This window comes from Pan troglodytes, chromosome 12 (genome assembly GCF_028858775.2).
Source record: "Pan troglodytes isolate AG18354 chromosome 12, NHGRI_mPanTro3-v2.0_pri, whole genome shotgun sequence".
Classification (NCBI taxonomy): Eukaryota; Metazoa; Chordata; class Mammalia; order Primates; family Hominidae; genus Pan; species Pan troglodytes.
The window spans coordinates 48925879-48949956 of NC_072410.2; the positions used below are offsets into that span (position 1 = coordinate 48925879).

Below are 24078 nucleotides of genomic sequence, written 5' to 3' on the forward strand. Positions count from 1 at the left end.
GTTAACTAACTTCAAGGTTGACCATTTTTACTTAATCTGAGAGTAACTGACATTTTCTGTGGTGTCCTTTTTCATATTTGAGCACAAGGTGAATTAGGGGAACTGGTCTGGGAATTAATGCTCATAATTGTAACTCTGCTCACTAAACCACTATAGTCAATCTATAAAATCATTCATTCATCATTATCATGGCAAGGGACTTAAATCTTGAAAACAACCATTTACTCATCTTCATTGACTAAACACTGAATAACAAAAAGGCACGATGGTAACTTGCATTGCAAAAACCCCTGGTGTCCCAAAACTCCAGTAATTCTAGTCTTTCTAGATATAGTTGCTATTAGAATCAGATTCCAAATTCCAACCAGATATCACCACTATCATCTCCAAAATAAATCTGGGCATTTGATACACATTGCATTACAGCAAACCCTAATCAGTATGCTCTAGAATACACAAACTACAGTAGAATAAATCTTGGAATTCAAGGCCCTGTGGCAACTGGCCCTCCCCAACAGAGATCTTTTGCTTCAGTCAGGATTCCAATCCGCCCAGGCATCCTCACATTTCAGTTTCATTTATCTATCCAGTTTTTCTTTTCTACTACAACTCTTCCCTCAGGGGTAGTCTTCTCTCAGCCAATTCCATCTTTAGGTCTCTTCAATATTCGGGTCACAATTCCTCCACAAACCTTCCCCTCTAAAACACCCTCACTAATAGCACAAAAGCCGTGAGGACTACTAGGGATGCAGAGATAGTCCATCTCTCACGAGGCCTCCTTAGGGACTCAGAAAGCCGCAAGCATATCTAAAACCTCCCCAAGTAATTAGTAAACCTAGTCCACGGCCCATGAAAGTTAACTGAAACAGAGGATGCTTGTTGTATCTCAGTACCTCATGGGAGAGGTTCTTGTGGGTTAAGAAAGGAACCACTTCCCAAGGCCAGGAAGCGGCGCCGGTTACCACCCGGTTGAGCAATTCCAAAAAGGGGATGCAGCATCTGCAAATGAGGGGGAAAGGCGGCGTAAAGGACCGAGGGGGAAATACGAGGAGGAGAAAGGAAGTAGCAGGAATGAGCGGAGGGGTCGTATACAGTAGGGAGGGCTCTATCGACAACTGCTTGAGGAACCCTTCTTGAAGGCACTCAAGACCAACTTGCCAACCCCAGGCACAATCATCCAGGGTTTTCGGGATCTTTCAAATGCAGTAGGCGGGGAAGCGCTGGGCCTGGCTGGTCAGGCGCCAGCCCGCGGAGACCGAAGCCGTCGGGTGCCTCGAGCGAGGCAGGCCGGGCAGGGGACTCGGGGAGAGTAGGCTGCAGGCCCCACACTCACGGCGGCCGATCCCCTTCAAAGTCCAACCACGCTCGGAGGCCCTGCCCCACCACGTTCCCGGGACCCTTCCCCACCTTTCCCCGCGGATGACACCCGGAGGTTCCGGAAACGTCACATCCGGCGCCCGCTCCGCCCACTCCCGTTCGTCTGTCTATTACATTCCCAATGATTTAGGACTTGGAACGGAGAGCTAGTAGGTGGGGCTAGAATCGGCACCTGCGGAAAATCCGACCAATGAGGAGCGAACGACACAGCGGCCATCTTGGTAAAGGAAAAGGAACAAGGAAGAAAGTGGAACCAATTCGCAAGCTAAGGTTTGCTTTTAAAATTATTTTGATTTGGGGTAGTCCCTCATCACACTCACAATACTCCTGCATTTAAGGAGGGATTGCTGATCCCAGCACAACTGCAGACTTAGCTAAACTAACCAGGATTTATAAATTGGGGGACAGAAAGTCTTTCGAATGTATTTTTTAGCTTGTATTACATTCTACACAAAAATTGGTAGTCTTAGATATTAGGCAATATCTAAGACTAATTTTATTGCTTAGAAAAGAACATAAGTCTAACTTTTTTTTTTTAAGACAGGGTCTTGCGGTGTCACCCAGGCTGTCACAGGAGTGCAGTGGTGTGATCATAGCTCACTGTGGTCTCCAACTTCTGGGCTCAAGCGATCTTCCTGCCTCTGCCTCCCAAAGTACTGGGATTACTGGCGTGTGCCACCGCACCCAGATGAGACTAACGTTTTAATGTCAAAAAACCTATAAAATATTTGGAAAAAAAGCGTTTAATCTCTAAGAGCTGCTATGCAAAAGCAGTGGAGACACAAAAATCTGTATGACACTGTTCCTGCCCTGAGACCGGGACAAGGTGGTTTTATGCATCAAATACAGAATGTCACGTTCTGCATGTAGATGTGTGTCTGTACGAATCCATATACATCCTCTTTACAAAAAGGTCCTACAAGCTTGCTAGTCATTCTGTCTCAGAAGACTTTGTGAAACATTAGGCTTTGGTTTAAAAGTCTAAGTCTCTGGGGGACACTTTCCCAAAATTTGGGAGCCTCCCTGTGAGTTTGTTAGTGTGATGGCATGACCTATTCTTCAAGGTCTAGCTTAAGTCCCTAATTCAGGTGTTGCCTCCTCCACCTAGCCAGCCTCCAGATCTCTCATTTCTCCCAACCTCCGTTGTGTATATTTCTGTTGGAGTTACCTGAAGTGATTTTGTGTAGTCATCAACTTTTCAGACTTAGGGTTGAAAGTACTTGCTTGCATCATATCACCTCCCCTTCTGCCCCCAGCAAGCATTAATGTGCATGGGTCTACTATCAACTCTCATGGATCTACTGCAGATAAATCTGGGAAGATAATTGTATAGGGCACTCTACTGTATCTTCAAAACTCTCTCTACTGACTCTCTTCAGAATGTAAACATGATGGGTTGGGCCTAAAGAAATTGATGCACTGGAGATGCTGGTCATTGGGTGGGCATATAGTGCAGATGGGGTCCTGGCAGGAGGCAACACAGGTCAAAATCTGATCCATTCAACCTCTCACTCAGTAAATGTTTACTGAGTGTCTACTATGTGCCAGGTTCTGTTCTAGGTGTTAGGGATACATCAGCAAACAAACCCAGCAGGTGGATACTCTAATGGTGGAAGCACAGGTAGAAGTACAGCTGGTGGGGTAGGGAACAGGGGCATCTGCTCCCATTCAGCACAATCTCTAAAGTAGTTCTTTTTTTTATAATGTTTAGCTTAACAAGTAAAGAAAATTTACAAACATCCTAGATTTTAAGATTATGATGAGAAGACTTTAAGAAGCTATAACTGAGACACACATATAAGGGGTGTGCATAGTCGTAAACATAGCTAGCGCCACATAGAGGCTGTTCCTGATATTAGAAAGTTAATATGCCCAGTTGCTAGCAGTTCTTAAGGTAATGGCTAAGTGAATATAGGAAGCAGGATCTAGTCTTTTTAGGGAGAGAATTTGTAAATGTTGACCAGAGTTTTTGATATCTGGGGCAAAGTTCAATACTCAGCTTTCTAGGGACCTGAAATAAGAAAATCTTGGCCAAGGTAAAAATTTTACATTCCTCATTTCTTGTTTAACTGGAAAAGTTTAAAAACTAAACAATTTTGTATACACAATCAGGAAATCAAAGCTATAAAAGATTCTTGGCATAACTGATGAGAATATCCTATCTACCCCTGCCCTAAAGATTGGAGGCTAAGCGTGGAAGGTATTCCTTCAGCAAATAGGCTTCAGCAGTTCACCTGGCAGACTAGACCAGGTTAGGAATTGAGATGCTCTTTCCTTCCGGTGCTCACTCCCAGCCATGAACACTTTTCCTGAATATAGCAGCCTCCATCTGGCCGCTTGCATATGCCAACGTCAGGTCTCCTGCACTCCTGCATGCTCATTCCTACTTGCTCATTTTTGGGCAGCAGCAAAAGATGCCTAGAAGGTGAAGTTCTTAATCTGAAATGTAACATCGGGGTTTAGAAAACACAGGCCTGGACCAGGTGCGCTGGCTCACGCCTGTAATCCCAGCACTTTGGAAGGTTGAGACAGGAGGATCGCTTGAGCCCAGGAGTTTGAGGATATGGTGAGCTATGATTACACCACTGCTCTCCAGCCTGGGCAACAGAGTGAGACCTCTAAAAAAACAAAACAAAACAAAACAAACAAAAAACCCAGGAGGATCACTTGAGCCCAGGAGTTTAAGGCTGTGGTGTGCTATGATCTCACCTGTGAATAGCCACTGCATTCCAGCCTGGACAACATAGTGAGACTCCTATTGCTAAAAAGCAAAAAGAAGAAAAGGAAAAATACAGACCCAGCGGAGTTCGGGGGTCAGGGAGGGTAAAAACAAGGAAGACTCTAGGTGTATTTCACTTGCAAGGTTGGTACTCTTGTGTTAAGTGACATGCCTAGAGGGACAATTGCATTAGTACAGGAAGGGCGTTCATTCTTACCTACTACAATGCATTCTTACAACAGCAGCTAATTCTTTTTTTTTTGAGATGAAGTCTTGCTCTGTCACCCAGGCTGGAGTGCAGTGGCACAATCTCGGCTGCAACCTCCACCTCCCAGGTTCAAGCAATTCTCCCTGCCTCAACCTCCTGAGTAGCTGGGATTATAGGTGCTCGCCACCAAACTTGGCTAATTTTTGTATTTTTTAGTAGAGACGGGGTTTTGCCATGTTGGCCATGCTGGTCTTGAACTCCTGACCTCAAGTGATCCACCCACCTCAGCCTCCCAAAGTGCTGGGATTACAGGTGTGAGCCACCACGCCTGGCCACTAATGATCTTTTTAAAGCAAAAATCAGATTCCATCACTCCTGGGCTTAAAACTCTTCAGTGAATTCCCATGGCACTTGGAATAAACATCCACACTCCTTACTGGGGATTACAGAGTGACTCGGCCCCTGTTGCCTTTCTGACTTCATCTCCCAATCTCCTTGCTTAATACTCTCCACCGACACCATCCAAACATCTGCTTTTCCACTCAAGACCTTTGCATAGCTGACTCCTTTTCCTGGGATGCTTTTACCCTCATCTTCACTTGGCTGGCTCTGCCTCATCATTCATTTCTCAGTTTACATGTTACCTCCTCAAGGAGAACTTCTCTGACCACCCATTCTAAGGAGCCACCCAGTCATCCTTCATTAGTTGGTCTTATTTTAATTGTCTTGATAATCCTTACCACTGTCTGATATGATTTGGGTTGCTTATTGTCTTTCATTCCCCACTAGAATATAATTTCCAGAAAGTTAAGATCTTTTTCTGCCTTGCTCACAGCTCTATCCCCACTGCCTAGAATGGCTTGCGAAACCAGATGTGACACTCAATGAACATTGTTGAATGTTCAAATGTTGTTGAGATAAATATTGTCTCACTGTCCCCAAAATGATTTACAGGAATGTAATTAGCCAATTATGCTGATTACTGAGATGAACAATGAAAAACAATGACCGTTATGCTTTTGGGACCCACTCTTCTCTGCAAGGCACTTAGAGCTAGAAGCAGAAAGCCTAAAGGCTAGATGCCTTTATTAATTGAGCAAGTGTTTATTGAATATCTTTCAAGCTCATGGGTCTGTGTCTGGCATGGGTCTACCACAGTGAAAAAGAAAAACTGGGCGGGGCATGGTGGCTCATGCCTATAATCCCAGCACTTTGGGAGGCTGAGGTGGGCAGATCACAAGGTCAGGAGATCAAGACCACCCTGGCTAACATAGTGAAAACCTGTCTCTACTAAAAATACAAAATTAGCTGGGCGTGGTAGTGGGTACCTCTAGTCCCAGCTGCTCAGGAGGCTGAGGCAGGAGAATCACTTGAACCCAGGAGGCAGAGGTTGCAGTGAGCTGAGATCGTGCCATTGCATTCCAGCCTGGGCGACAAAGTGAGACTCCATCTCAAAAAAAAAAAAAAAAAAAAGAAAAAGAAAAGAAAAAAGAAAAACTGAGTTCCATTTGTTTTAAGTCTTCCGTGGATGAAGGTTTAGAGCCATTAGAAGGAAAAAATTCTTTAAAAGATGAGCAATATTCTCAAGGGAAGGCTAGGTGAGCTCCATGCATTGAGACACTAAAACAGCCTATCTTGAACATTGCTTGGGAATGGAGGGGCTATGAAAGCAGAAATGGAGTGTGTACTAAAGACAAATTGTTCACATTGTTAAAATTTTTGCTATGAGTCCATTGGGAATATAAAATGACAGATTTGAAAAGTACTTGGGAAGAAAAAGATATAGAATGAGCTGATTCAAATAAAGGGAAATGTAGCAAATGCACTGGGATCTTTTAAGTTTGTGCATTATGAATGCATGCATATATGTTCCTTTTCAGCTGGAGTTGGAATTACCCAATGAAGTTGTTCTTAAGAAGGCTACTGTAAAACCAGTAACATGAAGGTGAATCTGTGGTTTGGAGCTCCCCCTACAGTTTGTTTGAAGACTGGTCTCTCTCATCTCCAAGAAAAATGACCACTTTGGAAAATGAGTTCTTACGCATGCTTGGAAATATTTTTAATGTGTATATATTGTTTAAATTTATGTTTAAATGTGTACATGAGGAATCCGTTTTATGTTAGACATATTTTTTTCTTTTGTTACCTGCTTGCTAGCTGTGGACTGTATAATTTATTTTCCAATAAGTCAAAGTCTTTGTTTTAGGTCAGAGTGCCATTTTCAAGGTTGCGAATTTCAACAAGAGTTAAATGACACATGAAACTTTACGGCTATTTGAGAATTGGACATTTTGGATGAGAGATTTTATCATTTTATATTTTGTTTACGTATTTCTTTTCAAATATAGGGCCTGAATTATGACCAAGCACTATAACTTTTAATGAGGGATAAAGAATTGCATGCCACTATGTGTGTACTCTGAAAAATACTCATTTAGTTAGTCATTTGACAAATACTGATTATCATCTATGTGCCAGACACTGTTTAAGGCATTAGGCACATATCAATGAACAAAGCAGACAAAAATTTCCCTGCCCTTGGGGATCTTGTAGTTTAGTGATGGATGGAGGAGTGGTGGATTATAAAAATTATCATGATAAAGAAGTCAATTACATAGTGTATTAGAAGATTCAAAGTACTGTGAAAGCAATGGGCCCTGGCACAGGAAATCAGATTGAAGGAAGGAAGAAGCAGTGAGGCAACTGCAATTCCAAATAGTGTGGTCAAGGAAACTCCCATTGAAAAGATTTGAGAAAAGACTTGGAGGTAAGAAGAGCTTTCCAGGCAGGGAATAGCAAGTGCAGAGGCCTTGAATCAGGAGCTTGCTGGTGCATTCAAGGCACAGTAAGGGGGCTCAGCGTGCCTGGAGTGGAGTGAAGGGGAGTGTAGCTGTAAATCATATAGGGCAAGAGTCAGCAAACCAGTGCAGCCTGTTTTTGTAAATAAAGTTTTATTGGAACATGGCCATGCTCATTTGTTTATGTATTTTCTGTGGCTGCTTTCATGCTACAACCAGAAAGTGGAGTTGTTGAGATGGAGATGATCTCCACAAAGACTAACATATTTAACTGTCTGAGTCTTTATAGAAAATATTTGCTGACCCCTGCTGTAGGTAAGATTTCACAGGCCACTGTAACAATGTTGACTTTGACTCTGAGAGAAATGAGAAGCTATGGGAAGGACTGAACAAAAGAGTGACAGGATCTGATTTGTGTTTTGAAAGGATCATTATGGCTGCCATGTTGACAAATTTTAGGGAAAAGGCTGGGAACAGGAAAACCAATTAGGACTGTGGTTCAAAAGGTGTACCAGCCAGGCACAGTGGCTCATGCCTACAATCCCAGTGCTTTGGGAGGCTGAGGTGGAAGGATCTCTAGAGGCCAGAGTCTGAGATTGCAGCAGTGAGCTATGATCACACCACTACACTCTAGCCTGGGTGACAGAGTGAGACCCTGTCTTAAAAAAAAAAAAAGTGCACCAATGTGCTCCCAAGACACTACAGCAGATTCATCTGGGTGCAGCTGGGTATTTTAAATTCGTGAAGGATTCATAGCAATACCCAACATCTGTTAGATATTGTATGAGCTTCTAGCTAGTAGGTATAGTTCACAGTTTCAACATCAGGTCATGCCACATTCCTTTCAATGATACTGTATCTTTGTGAAGCTGGGTTTTTGGCAAGTGCCCTATGCAAATCAGTGTGGAACAGGAAGTGATGCTGGTAGTATCCAACTTGATTCTAAGGTTTGAGATGTACAGTACCCAACTGGCATACATATCCCATTAGCAAGTGATTGTGGCTAAGAGTAAGGTTTTCTTCTAACTTAATTATATTATTTTTCAGATGGCACCTTACTTGTTACAATACTCTAACGAGCATTGTATTAGTTTCTAGTCACTGCTCTAACAAATCACTACAAATGACTTCAAAGGTTTCTGCCCCAAGCAACTGAAAAATGGCATTACCATGAACTGAGATAAAGAAAACTGTGTATGAACCAGGTTTTTTTTTTGTGGGGGTAGGAGGGCAGATGAGAGATTCAATTTTATACATGTTTAGGAAAGAAGATACAAAGAGAAGGAAACGATACACATTCTGACCAGGGCCTTTCTCCAGATTGTCCACCCATGAGCCCTTTAGGCTGTTGTGTTTTGACTTCTCACTCAAAACATGGACTAAGCAAGTACAGAGTTGCCATGTTAGAGAGAGGAGACTCAGCAAGCCTTGTCTGACTCAGAGTCTTAACTAGTTTGGGGCAAATGGAGCTCTGTTTAAGGGAACAGAGAACTACAGGGTTCCCATGTTTAAAATAATTATGTCAAAAGATTGAGCAGGATTTTAGAAAGATGGAGGCAGCAGTGTAGTTTTGAATCTCCTCAAATCCTCTCATGGAAATAGATCAAACCAAACAAAAAACCCATAAGTAGCCTTTATCACAAAACTAGAGGACAGTTTTCCCTATGAACCCCAAAACAAGAGGGTGGGGCAAACCATCACCAATGGGCACCAGAGTTGCCTGGTATGGCACCCACACAAGAGGGAGTGGTAGACAGTATGCCTTCAAACTGCCAGCAGAGAAGTTCACTGGAAAGTACCATGGGCCAATGTGAGAACAGCAGCTGAAACTGAGGGGTTTTGCCCCTCTCACAAAGTGAGTAAGTACAAGGGACCTGTGATAGACTCTGAAGCACTGAAGCAGTCTAGTCCCTTCCCACTCTTGAGCCCGAGCAGCCAGAGCTCCTTTCCAGGATGTGGCCCTGGAAACACAGAGGAAAAACTACTGGGAGGAACAACAGATACAAAGGATAAAAATCAGGGAGGGAAACAGAGCTAGGAAATGTCAAAAAGCAAACCACCATGTCATTTGATACTACATTTTTAAAAAAGAGAAGTTTGGGGAAGTTTTAGAAAAGTTATCCTTAACACCTCCTTTTCAAAGTGCAGAAAAACCAATTTCACCTAAAAATGAGTAACAGAAAAGGATCGTAGTCAAATCCCATACAAAGGTATTATAAGAAAAAAGAGAATAAGCAGCAGAATAGCATCCTGTCAGACAACAAAAGCAAGTCAGAAAAGACAGGCCCGCAAGCTGATCCAAAGAGTAATCTGCTATTACAAAACTAGCTAAAAGACATTAGGAAAAAACCATGCAAAAGATGAAAGGACCATGGGGGGCAGGATGGGAAGTTACTGAATGAGTACTGTACAGAGTTTTTGTTTGGGATGATGAAAAAGTTCTGGAGATGGATAGTGGTAATGGTGGAACAACAGTATGAATCTACTTAATGCCACTGAATTGTACACTTAAAATGGTTAAAATGGTAAATTTTACATTATGTGTATTTTACTGCAATAAAAAGGGTGAGAAAACAATATAAATCAAAATTAGGTGAGATGGTAGAACTCAGAACAGGATTAAAAACAAAAGAAAAACTTCAGAAATGAAGACTAAAGTAAAAAGAACACAAGAATGAACAGGTTGGGCATGGTGGCTACATTTTAAAAAACACCTGTAATCCCAGCACTTTGGGAGGCCAAGGCGGGTGGATCAGTTGAGGCCAGGAGTTCAAGACCAGCTTGGCCAACATGGTGAAACCCTGTCTCTACTAAAAATACGAAAATTAGGCCAGGGCGATGGCTCACACCTGTAATCCCAGCACTTTGGGAGGCCGAGATGGGTGGATCACCCGAGGTTAGGAGATTGAGCCCAGCCTGACCAACAAAACCCCGACTCTACTAAAAATACAAAATTAGCCAGGCATGGTGGTGCATGCCTGTAATCCCAGCTACTCGGGAGGCTGAGCCAGGAGGATCGCTTGAACCTGGGAGGCAGAGGTTGTGGTGAGCCGAGATCGCGCCATTGCTCTCCAGCCTGGGCAACAAGAAGGAAACTCTGTCTCAGGAAAAAAAAAAAAAAAATTAGACAGGGATGGTGACATGCACCTGTAATCTCAGCTACTCAGGAGGCTGAGGCATGATAATCGCTTGAACCCAGGAGGTGAAGTTTGCTGTGAGCCAGGTGGCACTAGTGCACTCTAGCCTAGTGACAGAGCAAGAGTCTGTCTCGAAAAAAAAAAAAAAGAAAAAGAAAAAGAAGAAAAAAGAATGAATTAGCATAATGGATAATGCCTTTTAAAAAAAGAGGAAATTTTTAAAAATCAAAAAGAAGATAATAAAAAGAATTCCAGAGAAATGGCAAATAACAAAAGACAGGCAAAAAAGTCAGAACAGTTCTGAAAAGAGTAATGCAAACACATAGAAACGTAGTATACCATAAAAGTGACATTTCAAATCAATGGGACAGGTTATTCATTAAATTGTAATATGTACATGTTGGGGTAAAAATAAATAATTTATCTGGAAGAATCCTTAAAATGGCAAAAGTAGATGCTTCTAAGGGAGGGGGTGGTGGTGGCTGGGAAACTTGGGGAAAGTGTGAATTTCCATTGTCACCATTTTGTATCTTTCCAATGTTCTATCATGTGAATCTATTATCTTTTAAGTCTAAAATGCCTGTGTTCAAATCCCAGCTATTGCTAGCAGTTGCTAGCTAGCTCTTAATCTTGGGCAAATTCTTCAGATTCTCTACCTCCTTATCTGTGAAATGGGATGAATAACTTAGCCAGGTGCTGCCTGGCACAGAATAAACTCTCAAAAAATATAAATTGCTGGTGGAAACAACCCAAATGTCTAGTAATGGATGAATGGATAAGCCAATGTGGTGTAGTCATACAATAAGAATACTATGTAGTATGAAAAGGAATAAAGTTCAGACACACACTACAACATAGATAAACCTTTAAAACATAGTATTAAATGAAAGAAGCCAGATACTAAAGGTCACATGTTGTATGATTCCATTTATATGAAATGTCCAGAAAAGGTAAATCCAGAGATTGGTGGTTGCCTGGTGTCAGAGGGAGGAGGGAATGAGGAGTGACCGCTAATGGGTAGAGGGTTTTTTTGCAGGGGATGATGAAAAGGTAATGGCTCAGATAGTTGTAATGATTGTACAACCTTGTGAACATACTAAATGCCACTGAACTGTACGATTTTTGTTTGTTTGTTTGTTTTTGTTTTGAGACTGAGACTCGCTCTGTTACCTAGGCTGGAGTGCAGTGGCACGATCTCGGCTCACTGCAACCTCCCCCTCCCGGGTTCAAGCGATTCTTGTGCCTCCGCCTCCTGAGCAGCTGGGATTGTAGGCATGCGCCACCACGCCTGGCTAATTTTTGTATTTTTATTAGAGACGGGGTTTCACCATGTTGGCCAGGCTAGTCTCGAACTCCTGAGCTCAAGTGATCCGCCTGCCTCAGCCTCCCAAAGTGCTGAGATTACAGGCCGCTCCCGGCCGAATCGTACGGATTTTGAACAGTGAATTTTATGTTAGGTGAATTATATATCAGAAACTAATTTTTTAAAAAGTAAATTACGGATTTTCCCATGGTGACCATCCACTGCCCCCATCTTCCCTTCCCCCACCCATTCCTCTCCTGCCCTCCCCCCACCGCCCCCAACCCTTTCTACCTCCCGCTGTGCCTCGAGGGGCGGGGGGGGGGCCTCCCCCTAAGGAGCGTCTGTGGACAGCTGGGCGCCTGCGTCTTGCGGCTTTTGGAGGGGGACCCAGGGCGCGCGCGCGCCCACCACTCATCCTGTGAAAATGGACGCTCCAAGCCGTTTTGTCTCGTGTACTTCAGTTAATGGTGATGGCGGAGAAGGTTGCACGTGCTGGAATGGGTGGAGGAGGACCTGGCGGCCTCTTAATATTTAAGTCCCTCCAGAAGATTGATTTATTATGCCTGTAACCTCCGGATTCCGCGGTCTGAAAGCCAGGCTGGCTACCTGCAGGCGCTTGCAAACGCTGAGGACTTCGGAGACCCACAGGCCTTACCCCTTTGCACACAGTGTGACCCAAGCCCATTGCTGAACCTCACTAGTAAAGTGGCACAGTGTTACTGGTCTTGTGTGTTGTTGTGAAGGTGAACTGAAGTAGTGCGTCTCACTGCCCCTTGCATAGGTGTTGGTTGAGTAAATGGAGATCTATACTCTGGGGTCTGTTCTGAGCCAGCTTCATGCTGCTGCAGTTCATTTGGCTGGGCCCCAGGTTATCAGCTGTACCTAGGAGAACTGTGAGCCCTTGCCATTCCCCTGGTAGATTTCCCCTATGTTTTGTACTCACTTTCCCAACTGTGATCATATATGTATAAGGTAACCCAAACCTGTTGATGAGACCTGAATCTTATTTTCTAAAATACCTATCTGATAGGCCATGAGACATAAGGCCATCATCCATGGGGGATTTTGTACGTTTCTTTTGGTCCACCCAGCCTCATCTTCTGCCATCTTCAATTTATATCCAAATTTTATTCTTTTAGTCCTAACCTCAGATTCTGCATCTTACTTCTGCCATTTTCCCCATTTCTGATTCTTTGTATAAGCCCATAAAATCTCTCCCCATTTGACCTTCTTAGTCCTGGAACATGTTCCTTCCTGTTTCCTCAATTCTTATCCCTTTCTTTCTCTCTATTCTCCCATCCAACTTTTAGTTCCTTCTTTTTTTTTTTTTTTTTTTTTTTTGAGACGCAGTCTCTCACTGTGTTGTCCAGGCTGGAGTGCAGTGGCACGATCTTGGCTCACTTTGACCTCCACCTCCCGGGTTCAAGCGATTCTCCTGCCTCAGCCTCCTGAGAAGCTGGGATTACAGGCACCCGCCACCACACCCAGCTAATTTTTTGTATTTTTAGTTTTTAGTTTGTATTTTTAGTTTCACCATGTTGGTCAGGCTGGTCTTGAACTACTGACCTCAGGTGATCCACCCACCTCGGCCTCCCAAAGTGCTGGGATTATAGGCATGAGCCACCATGCCCGGCCATAATTCCTTCTTTCTAATGCAGCCTTTGATCCCCACCCCCACCAAAGAAAACCCACAGTCAACAGCATCTCAAAACTCAAAAGGCCTCTTTATTACTTATCTATTAATCAATTCTATTACATTTCTTTATTATGTTTTAAAAATATATCAGAATAAATAAATTAGTATCTATCTATATATGTGGAAAACCAGCGGTATCCAAAGTAAAACCAACAATCTCAGCTCTTAGATTGTGTAGCCATAGTATTCAGCAATTTCCATATCTCTTTCCCTTTCAACGAAAAACTGCACTTTCCCCAAAGAGGTGTATTTGGCAGCATTCTCACGCTCTTGTTGAGCCTTTCTCTTCATGGCCTCACGCTCTGGCCTCTGCTCTTCTGTGATGGGCGTTGACATTACTGGCTCAGGAACAGTGGGTTTCCTCCATGGACGGGGTTGGAGGCTGAAGTCTTGGATTAGAAATTGATTTTGAGGCTTGGGCAGTGACCGGAGACTGGTCACAGCAGTGGAAACAGGCTCCCGCTGCAGAGAAGAACAAGATGATGTTTTGTAGGCTGATGGCCTAGAAGCAGCAGATTGAGGGACAGTAGGCTGGGTAGGGTTGGCTGAACTGGGTTGGGTTGCTTTGGCTGAAATTGGCTGAGCTGGTGTGGCAGGACCTGTCAAAGATGTGTTGGTAGGAGCTGGTCGGGATGGATTGACTGCAGTCGATTGAGCTGAGTTAGTAGAATCAGGTTGAGCAGGGTAAGCCACAGCAGGCCTACGTGAGGCTAGAGGGTTTGGCCGCCGAGAAACAGGTCGAGCTTGAGGTTGGTCCAGGGTCAGAAAGGGCAAAGGTATCAACTTGACCTTCCCAGGTGGTGGCAACTCAGAGTGGGATGGAGATGTACACTCTTTTTCAGCACTACCATCTAGTTTCTGGGCCTTGACTTGAATTTTCTCCGGGCCTTTACCCTCATGTTGGATATCCAGCCATGGTTTGAGAGCTGGGAATGGCCGACGGTTTTGGGTGTTGCTTGAGCTTCCCAGGGTCCTGGAGGAAGAGAATCCAGTTTTCATATCGATCTTTTTCCCGAGTGCATGGAAAACTTGCACGGACTCTAGCATGTGCATGCCTAGGGAGCTTCGGGGCTTTTTAAGGGTCTCTTGGCCAAGCTCAGGTTGATTTTTCTTCCGTTTCATATTGGGAATGGTTTGCTTCTCTTCTACCTTGACTTTGTTCCCTGACTGCTTACTCTCTTCAGATTTCTTGGAGCTGTTCTTTCTGTTCCCTTTGGTCTTTTCCTGCCCATGGCTCTTAGTTTTGCTGATCCTGCTGGATGCAGCTTTGTGAGGTTTGTTGCTAGGATGCTTGGCCTTGTTCACAGAAGTGCTGTTACTGACTGTAGCACTGCAAACAACCACTTCTCTCTCTAACAGGCACTCTGGGTTCTTTGGCTGGATTTTGGCCTTGGGAGCACCCTGGATAGGCTCGGAAGCTTTATGCTTGTTCTTCCTGACTTGATCAGAGTGACCCTTTATGACACATGACTTTTCCTGCACCTGATTTACCTTGATGGCACTGGTATCTTTGGCTTTCTTTGCTGAGGGACTTTCAGGTTGGTCAAGATCTTGTAAGGAACTGAAGATCGGGGGGAGGTAAGTATCCTCCACCCATGTAGTGATGTCTGCCAAATCACTGCTAGACTCAATCCCATTTTCAAATATCCCTTGGTCCTCAAGACTCAGGCTGTTATTTCTTAGATTGGCATTTTCAGAACCAGGCTGCTCCTCTTGGCCAAGAGGATCAATGCAGGCCAGAAGCGGGTGAATATCGGGGATTTCTACAGGAAGTAGTAGAGGATCTTGATTTCCTATTAGGATCTGGTGGACATCTAGAGGCTTTGAAAGGTTGGTTTCAATCTCATCCAAATTCTCATTCTCATTTTTTTCCTGGCTTGGAGCTGGAGACAGTGTCAAGAGATTAGTAGGACTCTGGACTGGAGTTATTGAACTGTCCCCAAGCTCAGGTGATGGGTTACTCTCAAGTGTCTGGGTATTTCTGCTACTGAAGGACTTGGAGAATTCTGGAGTTTGTGGCAGACGAAATGTCTGGCTTGGAGATTGCAATCCCAGGGAAGTATCCATCCCCAGGGAAGTTTCCATCACTACAAAGGAATCAAGGAAGAAGTCAGTCCCTGGTAAGTGAGATGCTCCCCCTACACACCAATGCAGCAATCGGATACCTTTCCAACATGGGCAAGGCATTTCTACTAGCTCTTCTTAAGGACCATGGGCAAGACCCTGTATTAGGAGATTGGCAGTGACTGTTCTCTTACTGGTTATCATTTGATGTGATTGTTTCTTGGTTTTCTTTGTATTTCATAGGGTTGTTGTAGATCAAAAAGTGAAAGTGATTTTTAAAATAGGAGATGTTTTATAAAGCCTCACATTCTTACAGGATCCTTTTAATTCTCTCCACTCTCCTGAGAGAATAAGAACAGTTTACACCATGGACTAGGGTAGAGAGTGGAGCCCTTCCTCATGAAATATATAAGCAAGCACAGATTCTGAGCCTGTTTGTTTTGGAGAGGATCTCTGAACACAAGGTCTTAAATCCTATTGTAAGTTAAGGAAAATCGAAATGTCACCGCCAAAATAAGAGTTCTGAAGTGCTTTCCAAAGAGACTAAAGTAATAGATTAAGGAAGGACATTACAGCGTGGTAGTGTGGGGGAAGTGATCAGTCAGGGCACTAAAAAGTGTATCCCTCAGTATGCTCTTGCGACTCTCTTACATGTAGCATAGATGGCCATTACAGTGTTCCACTTTCCCACTTATAAGGTGTTCTTATATAGAGTCTGAAAATGGAGAGCACTGCCAAAGAATAGTGGTTGAAGTCTCAGGACTTAAATTCTACCTATCCATTGACTCACCACTCGCTACAGATTTGACCCTCCTTTTCAATGCTGACATTATTCCTCTCCTTTCTTGATGTTTGTACTCACCTTGAACACTGGTTTCTGTGATGGGTTGAGAAGACACAGAGTAATACATCCCAGAAGCAGAGACTGGTGGTAGGACATTTGTGGGCTGAACCTCCTTTAGCACCATCACCATTTCTGGTTGATGGGCAGAAGCCCTATATCCTGTGTATGACACAGAGCCATAAGATTGCAGACAGGATAGCTGAGGCCCCAGTGTGCCTTGATTATAGTAATAGACCTGGCTTCCTATCTGGCAGGGAAGTGACAGGTTATGGCCCTGCTGATTTGGAATTTGAGTTAGTGTCCCCTGAACAAGGCTGGCAGATAGTGATGGATACAGAGGGACCATAGTATTGGTATGTGAAGTTTTATAATACTGGGCTGTCATAGACATGGAAGAGACAGCTGTGTTCTGATCAGTGACAGTCACAGTGAAGTCCCTGAGTGAGGATGACTTCTTTACTGTGCTTGCTGTACTATCCCACTCAAAAACGCCTGGATAAGAGGCAGCTGAAGTACAGATATGGCTGTGGCCAGTAACCCCAGACAACATAGTTGTGCTAGAATGTTGGTAAAGGTAGGCACTGCCCATGAGTGGCTGGAAGGAGGTGCCAGAGGCTGATGGCTGTAGCCATGCTGAGCTGATGGCTGGAGCCTCTGCTCTGGAGAAGTTGGAGATGCTTCCTGTTAAGAAAGCTGCATTGCTCACCACAGGAAGAGAGAACTGCAGAGAATTTGCAGTTCCAGGTAAAGACGTATTTTGGAAATATTCTGTAGGAAACAAGAGAGAGATGAAAAAACCGATGAGAGTGAAAAATTCTCACCTTATTTGAAGAATAGCATTATCTTAAGGTTGTTGCAATCAGGAAGCCTCTAATACCAATACTCACTGAGATACCAAAAGCCAAACAGTTTATGATGGCCTTGAGTGCTGAAGCAGTTTGGTCCTCTTCTGATGAACTGTCTTTGTGTCCAACTTGGACACAGATATGAAGACCCAAGTGGTCTGGTTTCGTACATTATTTCCTAGGCTAGAAGCAACCTTCTCCCTTCCCTATCTTTCCCTTGAATCTGGGCTAGTATAGACTCATAACTATTTCCTAGAATTGGAGCATTTTAGAACTAGGAGGTCCTTAGAGAAGTTCTAACATTTCATTTTATGAGTCTGAGAGGTCAGATTGACCTGTTTTAAGTTTTACCATTATGTTAATATCATTACCAGGTTACAGAACCTGACTTCCTTGCCAGGAGTCTTTTCTCTGAGCATAGACCAGAAACCAGGAAATTAGAACTTTTAATATGGCATTTTTTTGGTCTACTAGAATATAGTACAGCTATTACCTTTATAATCCTTAGTGTCACATTTTGCTTCTGCAGGTCATATGATATGTCCTAGAGTTTATATTTAACCCAGGCCATTGGTAAATCTAAAAGGTCATTCTTTGCCCTCTTCAAGCCTGGCTTTTTATCATTAGTCAAAATAACTACCTGATAGAAATGTTTTCTTTTTTCTTTTTACTGAGACAGAGTCTTACTCTGTCACCCAGGCTGGAGTGCAGTGGCTTGATCTCAGCTCATTGCAACCTGCGCCTCCTGGGCTCAAGCAATTCTCATGCCTCAGCCTCCTGAGTAGCTGGGATTATAGGCGCACGCCACTCTGCCTGGCTAATTTTTTGCATTTTTAATAGAGACGGGGTTTTGCCATGTTTACCGGGCTGGTCTCAAACTCCTGACATCAGATTATCTGCCTGCCTCGGTGTCCCAAAGTGCTGGGATTACAGGTGTGAGCCACAATGCCTGGCCAAGAAATGCTTTTTGAAAGAAAAAAGCTAGTTAAACTCTGTGAGCTTCAGGCTGCCTGTCTATAAAGAAGTTGTAAAATAATAACAGTGATAATTCATACATGAATAAAAGTGATAGATTACATATGACTTATAATGAGGAAGATATAGTAAGTTCTGAAAAAACAGACAAAATAATTAAAAACATAAAATCATGGAACTAAAACAATATATAGATATTAATGAAAATTGGGGTATGTAGCTAGCATCAAAACATAGTAAAGTACTAACTAAAGCTGTTACCATACATGCAACATTAGGAAACTGAATAGTATCTACTCTTTCTTAGTGAATACTATTAACCAAGAAACAGCCCATAATAGAATGAATGAATTTCTAACAAGCATATATAGACAGAGAAACTGTATCAGCAAAAAGTGTGTAAGAAGCAGAAAATGTATAGACAAACTGTATCAGCAAAAAGTGTGTAAGAAGCAAAAAGTGTGTAAGAAACAGAAAAATGCAGTAAATGTGAATGTAAAATAGCCATAATATATGTGGATAGATATTTCAAAAAAAACTGGTACAAAGTAGAATGCAAAAAATAAGTGTAAAGGAATTATTATGCTCATTCATATTTCTATGAATATTACCCAGCAAATGACAGGTATTAATCCTAGTGTAATATTTAAATTATTGTAGCCACATAACAAGCAGAAAAGAACTCTTAAAAAGTATCATGAGAACTTTAATATCTATCCTCAAAACCTAGATTATAATCGTCTCCAACGTCCAGGAAAATGACATTCCCATAGCTTAAAAAAAAAAACAACTGCTAGAATCCAATTAAAAAATGTTTTGAATGTAGGAAAGTTCAAAGGACTCCAGAAAATTTGACTTAGATTGATATGGAATTAGAGATATGTGGCTGATATGTGGCTTGACTTTTTATTCTTAGGTCTAAAAGCAGTCCATTATAAATCAGTAGGTACTCTGTTTTTGGAAGAAAGTATTAAGATAAAAAAGCAGCTTTTACTTGAAATCTACTTTTCATGCAAAGGTATTGTTCTTCTGATGCAAATAACGATACATTCTTTTTTCAGAAAACTTAATTTTATTGTTAATAGGAGAGACATCCATATAATTTAAAAATTAGAAACAGCACACTGCAAATTACATGTCCTCCAGCTCTCTAGGTAACCACTTATTAGTTTCTTGCTTGTAGGAAGCAACATTTCTTTTCTTTTCTTTTGAGATGGGGTCTTGCTCTATCATACAGACTGGAGTGCAGTGGCAAGATCTCGGCTCACTGCAACCTCTGCCTCCCAGGTTCCAGAGATTCTCCTGCCTAAGCCTCCCAAGTAGCTGGGTTTACAGGCGCCTGTCACCACACCCAGCTAATTTTTGTATTTTTAGTAGAGATGGGATTTCACCATGTTGGCCAGGCTGATCTCGAACTCCTGACCTCAGGTGATCCACCCGCCTCAGCCTCCCAAAGTGCTGGGATTATAGCTGTGAGCCACCGAGCTCGGCCTGGAGGCATCATTTCTAAAACATATATATATATTATACATGTATATTATATATAATGTACATGTATATTATATATTATACATGTATATTATATATAATATACATATATTATATATTATACATGTATATTATATATAATATACATATATTATATATAATATACATGTAATGTACACTAAATTTAAAATTTATATGTATATTATATATAATATACGTATAATATATATAATATACATGTATGTTATATATATTACATGTATATTATATATATAAAATATGAGTATATTTTATATGTATATTATATATATAATATGTGTATATTTTATATGTATATTATATATATAAAATATATATGTATATTTTATGTATGTATATTTTATATGTATATTATATGTATACATAAAATATATATGTATATTTTATGTATATATATATATTTTCCTTTTGAGACAGAATTTCGCTCTTGTTGCCCATGCTGGAATGCAATGGCATGATCTAGGCTCACTGCAACCTACACCTCCTGGGTTCAAACGATTCTCCTGCCTCAGCCTCCCAAGTAGCTGGGATTACAGGCATGTGCCACCATGCCCGGCTAATTTTGTATTTTTAGTAGAGACAGGGTTTCTCCATGTTGGTCAGGCTGGTCTTGAACTGACCTCAGGTCATCAGCCCAACTCGGCCTCCCAAAGTGCTGGGATTACAGGTGTGAGCCATCCTGCCCGGACTCTAAAGCATATTTCTAAAATGTTTATATTAAAAACTGTCAAGTGTCATCTATGTTCAAAAAGGCAACAGAAAAAAAACAACTGAATATGACTTCTGATAAGGTGATTTTTCTAGGGATACTCTATTCTAGCCTGTTTCCTTCCTAGTCCTTTGATCTAAGCATTTGCTAAAACCAACTTCATTTTGCTCTATTGTGAATAGATTTCACTCTGTTGTCCTTTTGCTTTTTTTTTTTCAAATTTAAAATATATTTTTTTCTTTTAAAATCATTTCATCATTCTCCAGGGCATATCCCAAGGGGAAAAGTAGGGGACCCTGTCTTTCTGCTTTAATTAAAATACCAAATTCCTTACTCTAGAATACCTGCCTACTTAGAACCCAGTACTCTCCATTTTCTCTTTCCACCTAGTTTAGATAGGAATGTCCAAAACGTGAATACTACTTTTCTTTGTTTGTTTGTTTGTTTGTTTGTTTGTGACAGGGTCTCACTTTGTCACCCAGGCTGAAGTCCAGTGGTGTGAACCTGACTCACTGCAGTCTCAGCCTCCTGGGCTCAAGCAGCCTCTGATCCTCCCACCTCAGCTTCCTGAGTAGCTGGCATACCCCCAACCCTGGCTGAGTTTTAAAAAGTTTTTGTAGAGATGGGGTCTTGCCATGTTGCCCAGACTGGCCGGGAACTCCTAGGCCCAAAGCGATCCTCCCACCTCAGGCTCCCAAAGCATTGACATTGCAGGCATGAGCTACCACGCCCAACTGAATATTAAAAACATCACTACACATCAGTAAAATCACTAAATTTAAAATAGGAAAGTTGAAATATTAGTGAGGGAGATGGCCTCCCAAAGTGCTGAGATTACAGGTGTGAGCCACCGTGCCTGGCTGAATATTATTTAAAACATCACTAAGCATCACTAAATTTAAAATACGAAAGTTGAAATACTAGTGGAGGGAGACTATTACACATGAAACATCTCAGAATATATTGCTAGTTTTCTAGGCCACTTTGGTTTTTTCTCTGTTTCTGTTGAAATGAACACTCTCAGAAAGTCTCTGATTTCATTTTCTATACGTATACCCTTTAAGACTCAGTATTAGAAAAGAAAAGGGCCAGGGGGAATAACCAGTCTATTATCCTAGTGTAATAGATGAGGAAACAGATTTTGTGAGAGAATAAAAGTTATCTAAAGTCACACAGCTAGTTAATGTCAAAGCCAAAACTGAAATGAGGTCTCTGGATTTCTACTTCAATACTTTCCCTGTTATTCCAAGCTGTTTGGGAATATAGGGGGAAAGAAATCTAAATTTAGGGGGAAAGAAATCTCATGAAAACCTTTTTAAGAAGTTTCTTTTTTTACCTGACATGGTCAGAGAAGAAGAAACATCAACTGCAGATAGAAGGGAAGAAGAGACGATACTAGCGGATGTCTGGGTGGCTGAAGCCAACCAGTGCATGTGTCCAGTATGAAGGCCACTGGTCACTGGTTACTGGTCACTGGCCCCTTGCGATGATACAAATTTACAGGCCACGCCCATGAAACCCCAAGCTTCTACCAGGTGGCAGTTGGTTTGGAGGGAGAATGATGTCACAAAGCAGGCAGTTTAAAGGTCTGCGATAGCCAATAGGGAGGTCAGATTCCCCACAAGACAGGATTGGCTGGCAGAGGTGGTAGGAAAGGTGTAACAGCATTAAGTGGCCGAGCTCTGGGGCGGTGAAATCTGCAAGACAGACATGATAGTCCCACTTTCCCCCAGGCTCTCATGTTAGGGAGATCATCTCAATGTTTCTCATAAATGTTCACTAATATAATTAACTAACATTTATATTTAATGTGTTATATTTCATATTATATAATACTATGCATTTATAATTATACAGTACATACACAATATCCTTGGGGAGAAAGGAAAGGGATGTCTAAGTTGAGCAATTAAGTTGTTCTAAAACTATTTCAGTGAATCTGATTAATGAATTTACTGCTGCTTTTTAATTTTATTGTATTTTTTGTGAGATGGAGTCTGGCTCTGTCACCCAGGCTGGAGTGCAGTGGCGTGATCTTGGCTCACTGCAAGCACCACCTCCCAGGTTCACGCCATTCTCCTGCCTCAGACTCCTTAGTAGCTGGGACTACAGGCGCCCGCCACTTCAGCCGGCTAATTTTTTGTATTTTTAGTAGGGACAGGGTTTCACCCTGTTAGCCAGGATGGTTCGATCACCTGACCTTGTGATCTGCTCGCCTCAGCCTCCCAAAGTGCTGGGATTACAGGCGGGAGCCACCGCACCCGGCCCTACTGCCGCTTTTAAGGGCCAAAGGAAGAGATTAAAGAACCCTCTTTTGTAACTTGAACAGCAAAGTTCGTTGATTGCCCCTTGTAGGAAATGATGTGGTCCAAGGCTCTTCTCTTTTAGTTTCTTCTCCTTGAATTCCACCTTCTTTGGGCTGGGCCAGGTTGGACTTGGATCTCTCTTCTGCTCCCCCTTTTTTAACCCCTTGATTTTAGGCATTGTTTCTGGGCCAAGCCTTGATCTTGCATTTTTACATTTGTGGATATTCCTTCTTGTCAACTTCCAGAGCAGGAGTCTTCTTTTCAGTGTCCTGATGTTTGGAAAATGGACTCTGCTCATGAGAAGCAAACAGCAGAGAGGTAGAAGACAAGGCTGACTGCAGACCTTCCCTCTTCTAGCCTTTGGTCACAATTCTTTTGCCCACAGTTTGCTACCTCTGGCTCCTTGGGCCACACAGACACCCTGCCATCCTGCTCTTTTATATGTGAGAGGCATTCAGGATACTTTCTTTCTTTCTTCTCACATAAGAGGATCCAGTGTGGCAGTTACTGATAGCCTCGTCTCCCTTGCAAACAGCCACTATAGAATCTTGGGCCTTTAGGATTTTCTGTCAGCCATGCTTGGGTACAAGGGCCAGGCAAAATGAAGAGTTAAAGCATTTAGTGGAGAATAGGAAACAGGCAAGGTGAGGGTACAGGAAAAAAGAGATTTATGTGGATTTTTTGGTTTCTGTGACAAACAATTCAACATACCTATTTTGTATTAACAAAATAGACAATTCTTTTTTTTTTTTTTTTTTTGAGACAGAGTCTCTCTCTGTCACCCAGGCTGGAGGGCAGTGGCCGATCTCTGCTAGCTTCAAGCTCTGCCTCCCAGGTTCACACCATTCTCGTGCCTCAGCCTCCTGAGTAGCTGGGATTACAGGTACTCGCCACCATGCCCGGCTAATTTTTTGTATTTTTTTGTAGAGACGGGGTTTCACCGTGTCAGCCAGGATGGTCTCCTGACCTTGGGATCTGCCCACCTCAGCCTCCCAAAGTGCTGGGATTACAGGCGTGTGCCACTGCGCCTGGCCCAGTATTTTTTATGTAGCTAGATAGTCCAGAACTTCCATGACTTCTGTACACTGAAGAAAATAATTATAATGTATTTTTTCCATTTTGTTTTATACCGTATTACCTCATTTATGTCATTCATTAGTATGTCTTTAGAATGTAAATTGCTTTTGTTTTATTAACTTTATTTTATTTATAAGAGTGAGACAGAATTTCACTCTTTTGCCCAGGCTGGAGTGCAGTGGCACGGTCTTGGCTCACTGCAACCTCTGCCTCCTTGGTCCAAGTGATTCTCCTGCCTCAGCCTCCCGAGTAGCTGGGATTACAGGCGCCCGCCACCATACTCGGCTAATTTTTGTATTTTTAGTAAGGACAAGGTTTCACCATGTTGTCCAGGCTGGTCTCAAACTTGTGACCTCGGTTGATCATCCCGCCTCAGCCTCGCAAAGTGCTGGGATTACAGGCGTGAGCCACCGTGCCTGGCCTGTAGATTGCTTTTAAATCCTCTGGTTTTTCTACATGTTTTTTCCTTGTCATATTTTTAAGGAATACAACA

The 24078-nt window shown here is 42.4% G+C and overlaps 2 protein-coding genes and 1 long non-coding RNA gene across 15 annotated transcripts in view; 1 reads left to right on the forward strand and 2 right to left on the reverse strand.

The window, feature by feature from the left end:
* The window catches only part of STAMBP (STAM binding protein), a 47699-nt gene extending 46171 nt beyond the window's left edge, over positions 1-1528 (reverse strand). For 4 of the 13 annotated variants that reach the window (XR_001715876.4, XR_008546456.2, XR_008546455.2 and 1 more), the window contains exons 1-2: positions 1334-1443; positions 894-999 (exon numbers count right to left, since the gene is read on the reverse strand). The gene's annotated coding sequence lies outside the window, so the exon portion shown is untranslated. Of the gene's footprint in view, positions 1-893; positions 1000-1333 lie in introns of all 13 variants that reach the window. The other 9 variants (XR_010149362.1, XR_010149361.1, XM_063789721.1 and 6 more) reach the window with 7 other exon arrangements.
* LOC134807886 (uncharacterized) lies at positions 879-7264 on the forward strand. The gene is made up of 2 exons (XR_010149363.1): positions 879-1647; positions 6185-7264. It is a non-coding gene; the product is annotated as an uncharacterized LOC134807886 (long non-coding RNA).
* A 5983-nt stretch (positions 7265-13247) lies between these two features.
* Positions 13248-21775, reverse strand: C2AH2orf78 (chromosome 2A C2orf78 homolog). The gene is made up of 3 exons (XM_515551.7): positions 21539-21775; positions 16165-16914; positions 13248-15325 (listed from the first exon to the last, which is right to left on the reverse strand). The coding sequence occupies exons 1-3, from the start codon at positions 21633-21635 to the stop codon at positions 13404-13406; spliced, it is 2769 nt and encodes a 922-aa protein (XP_515551.2). The 5' UTR covers positions 21636-21775; the 3' UTR covers positions 13248-13403.
* Positions 21776-24078: the final 2303 nt, after the last annotated feature.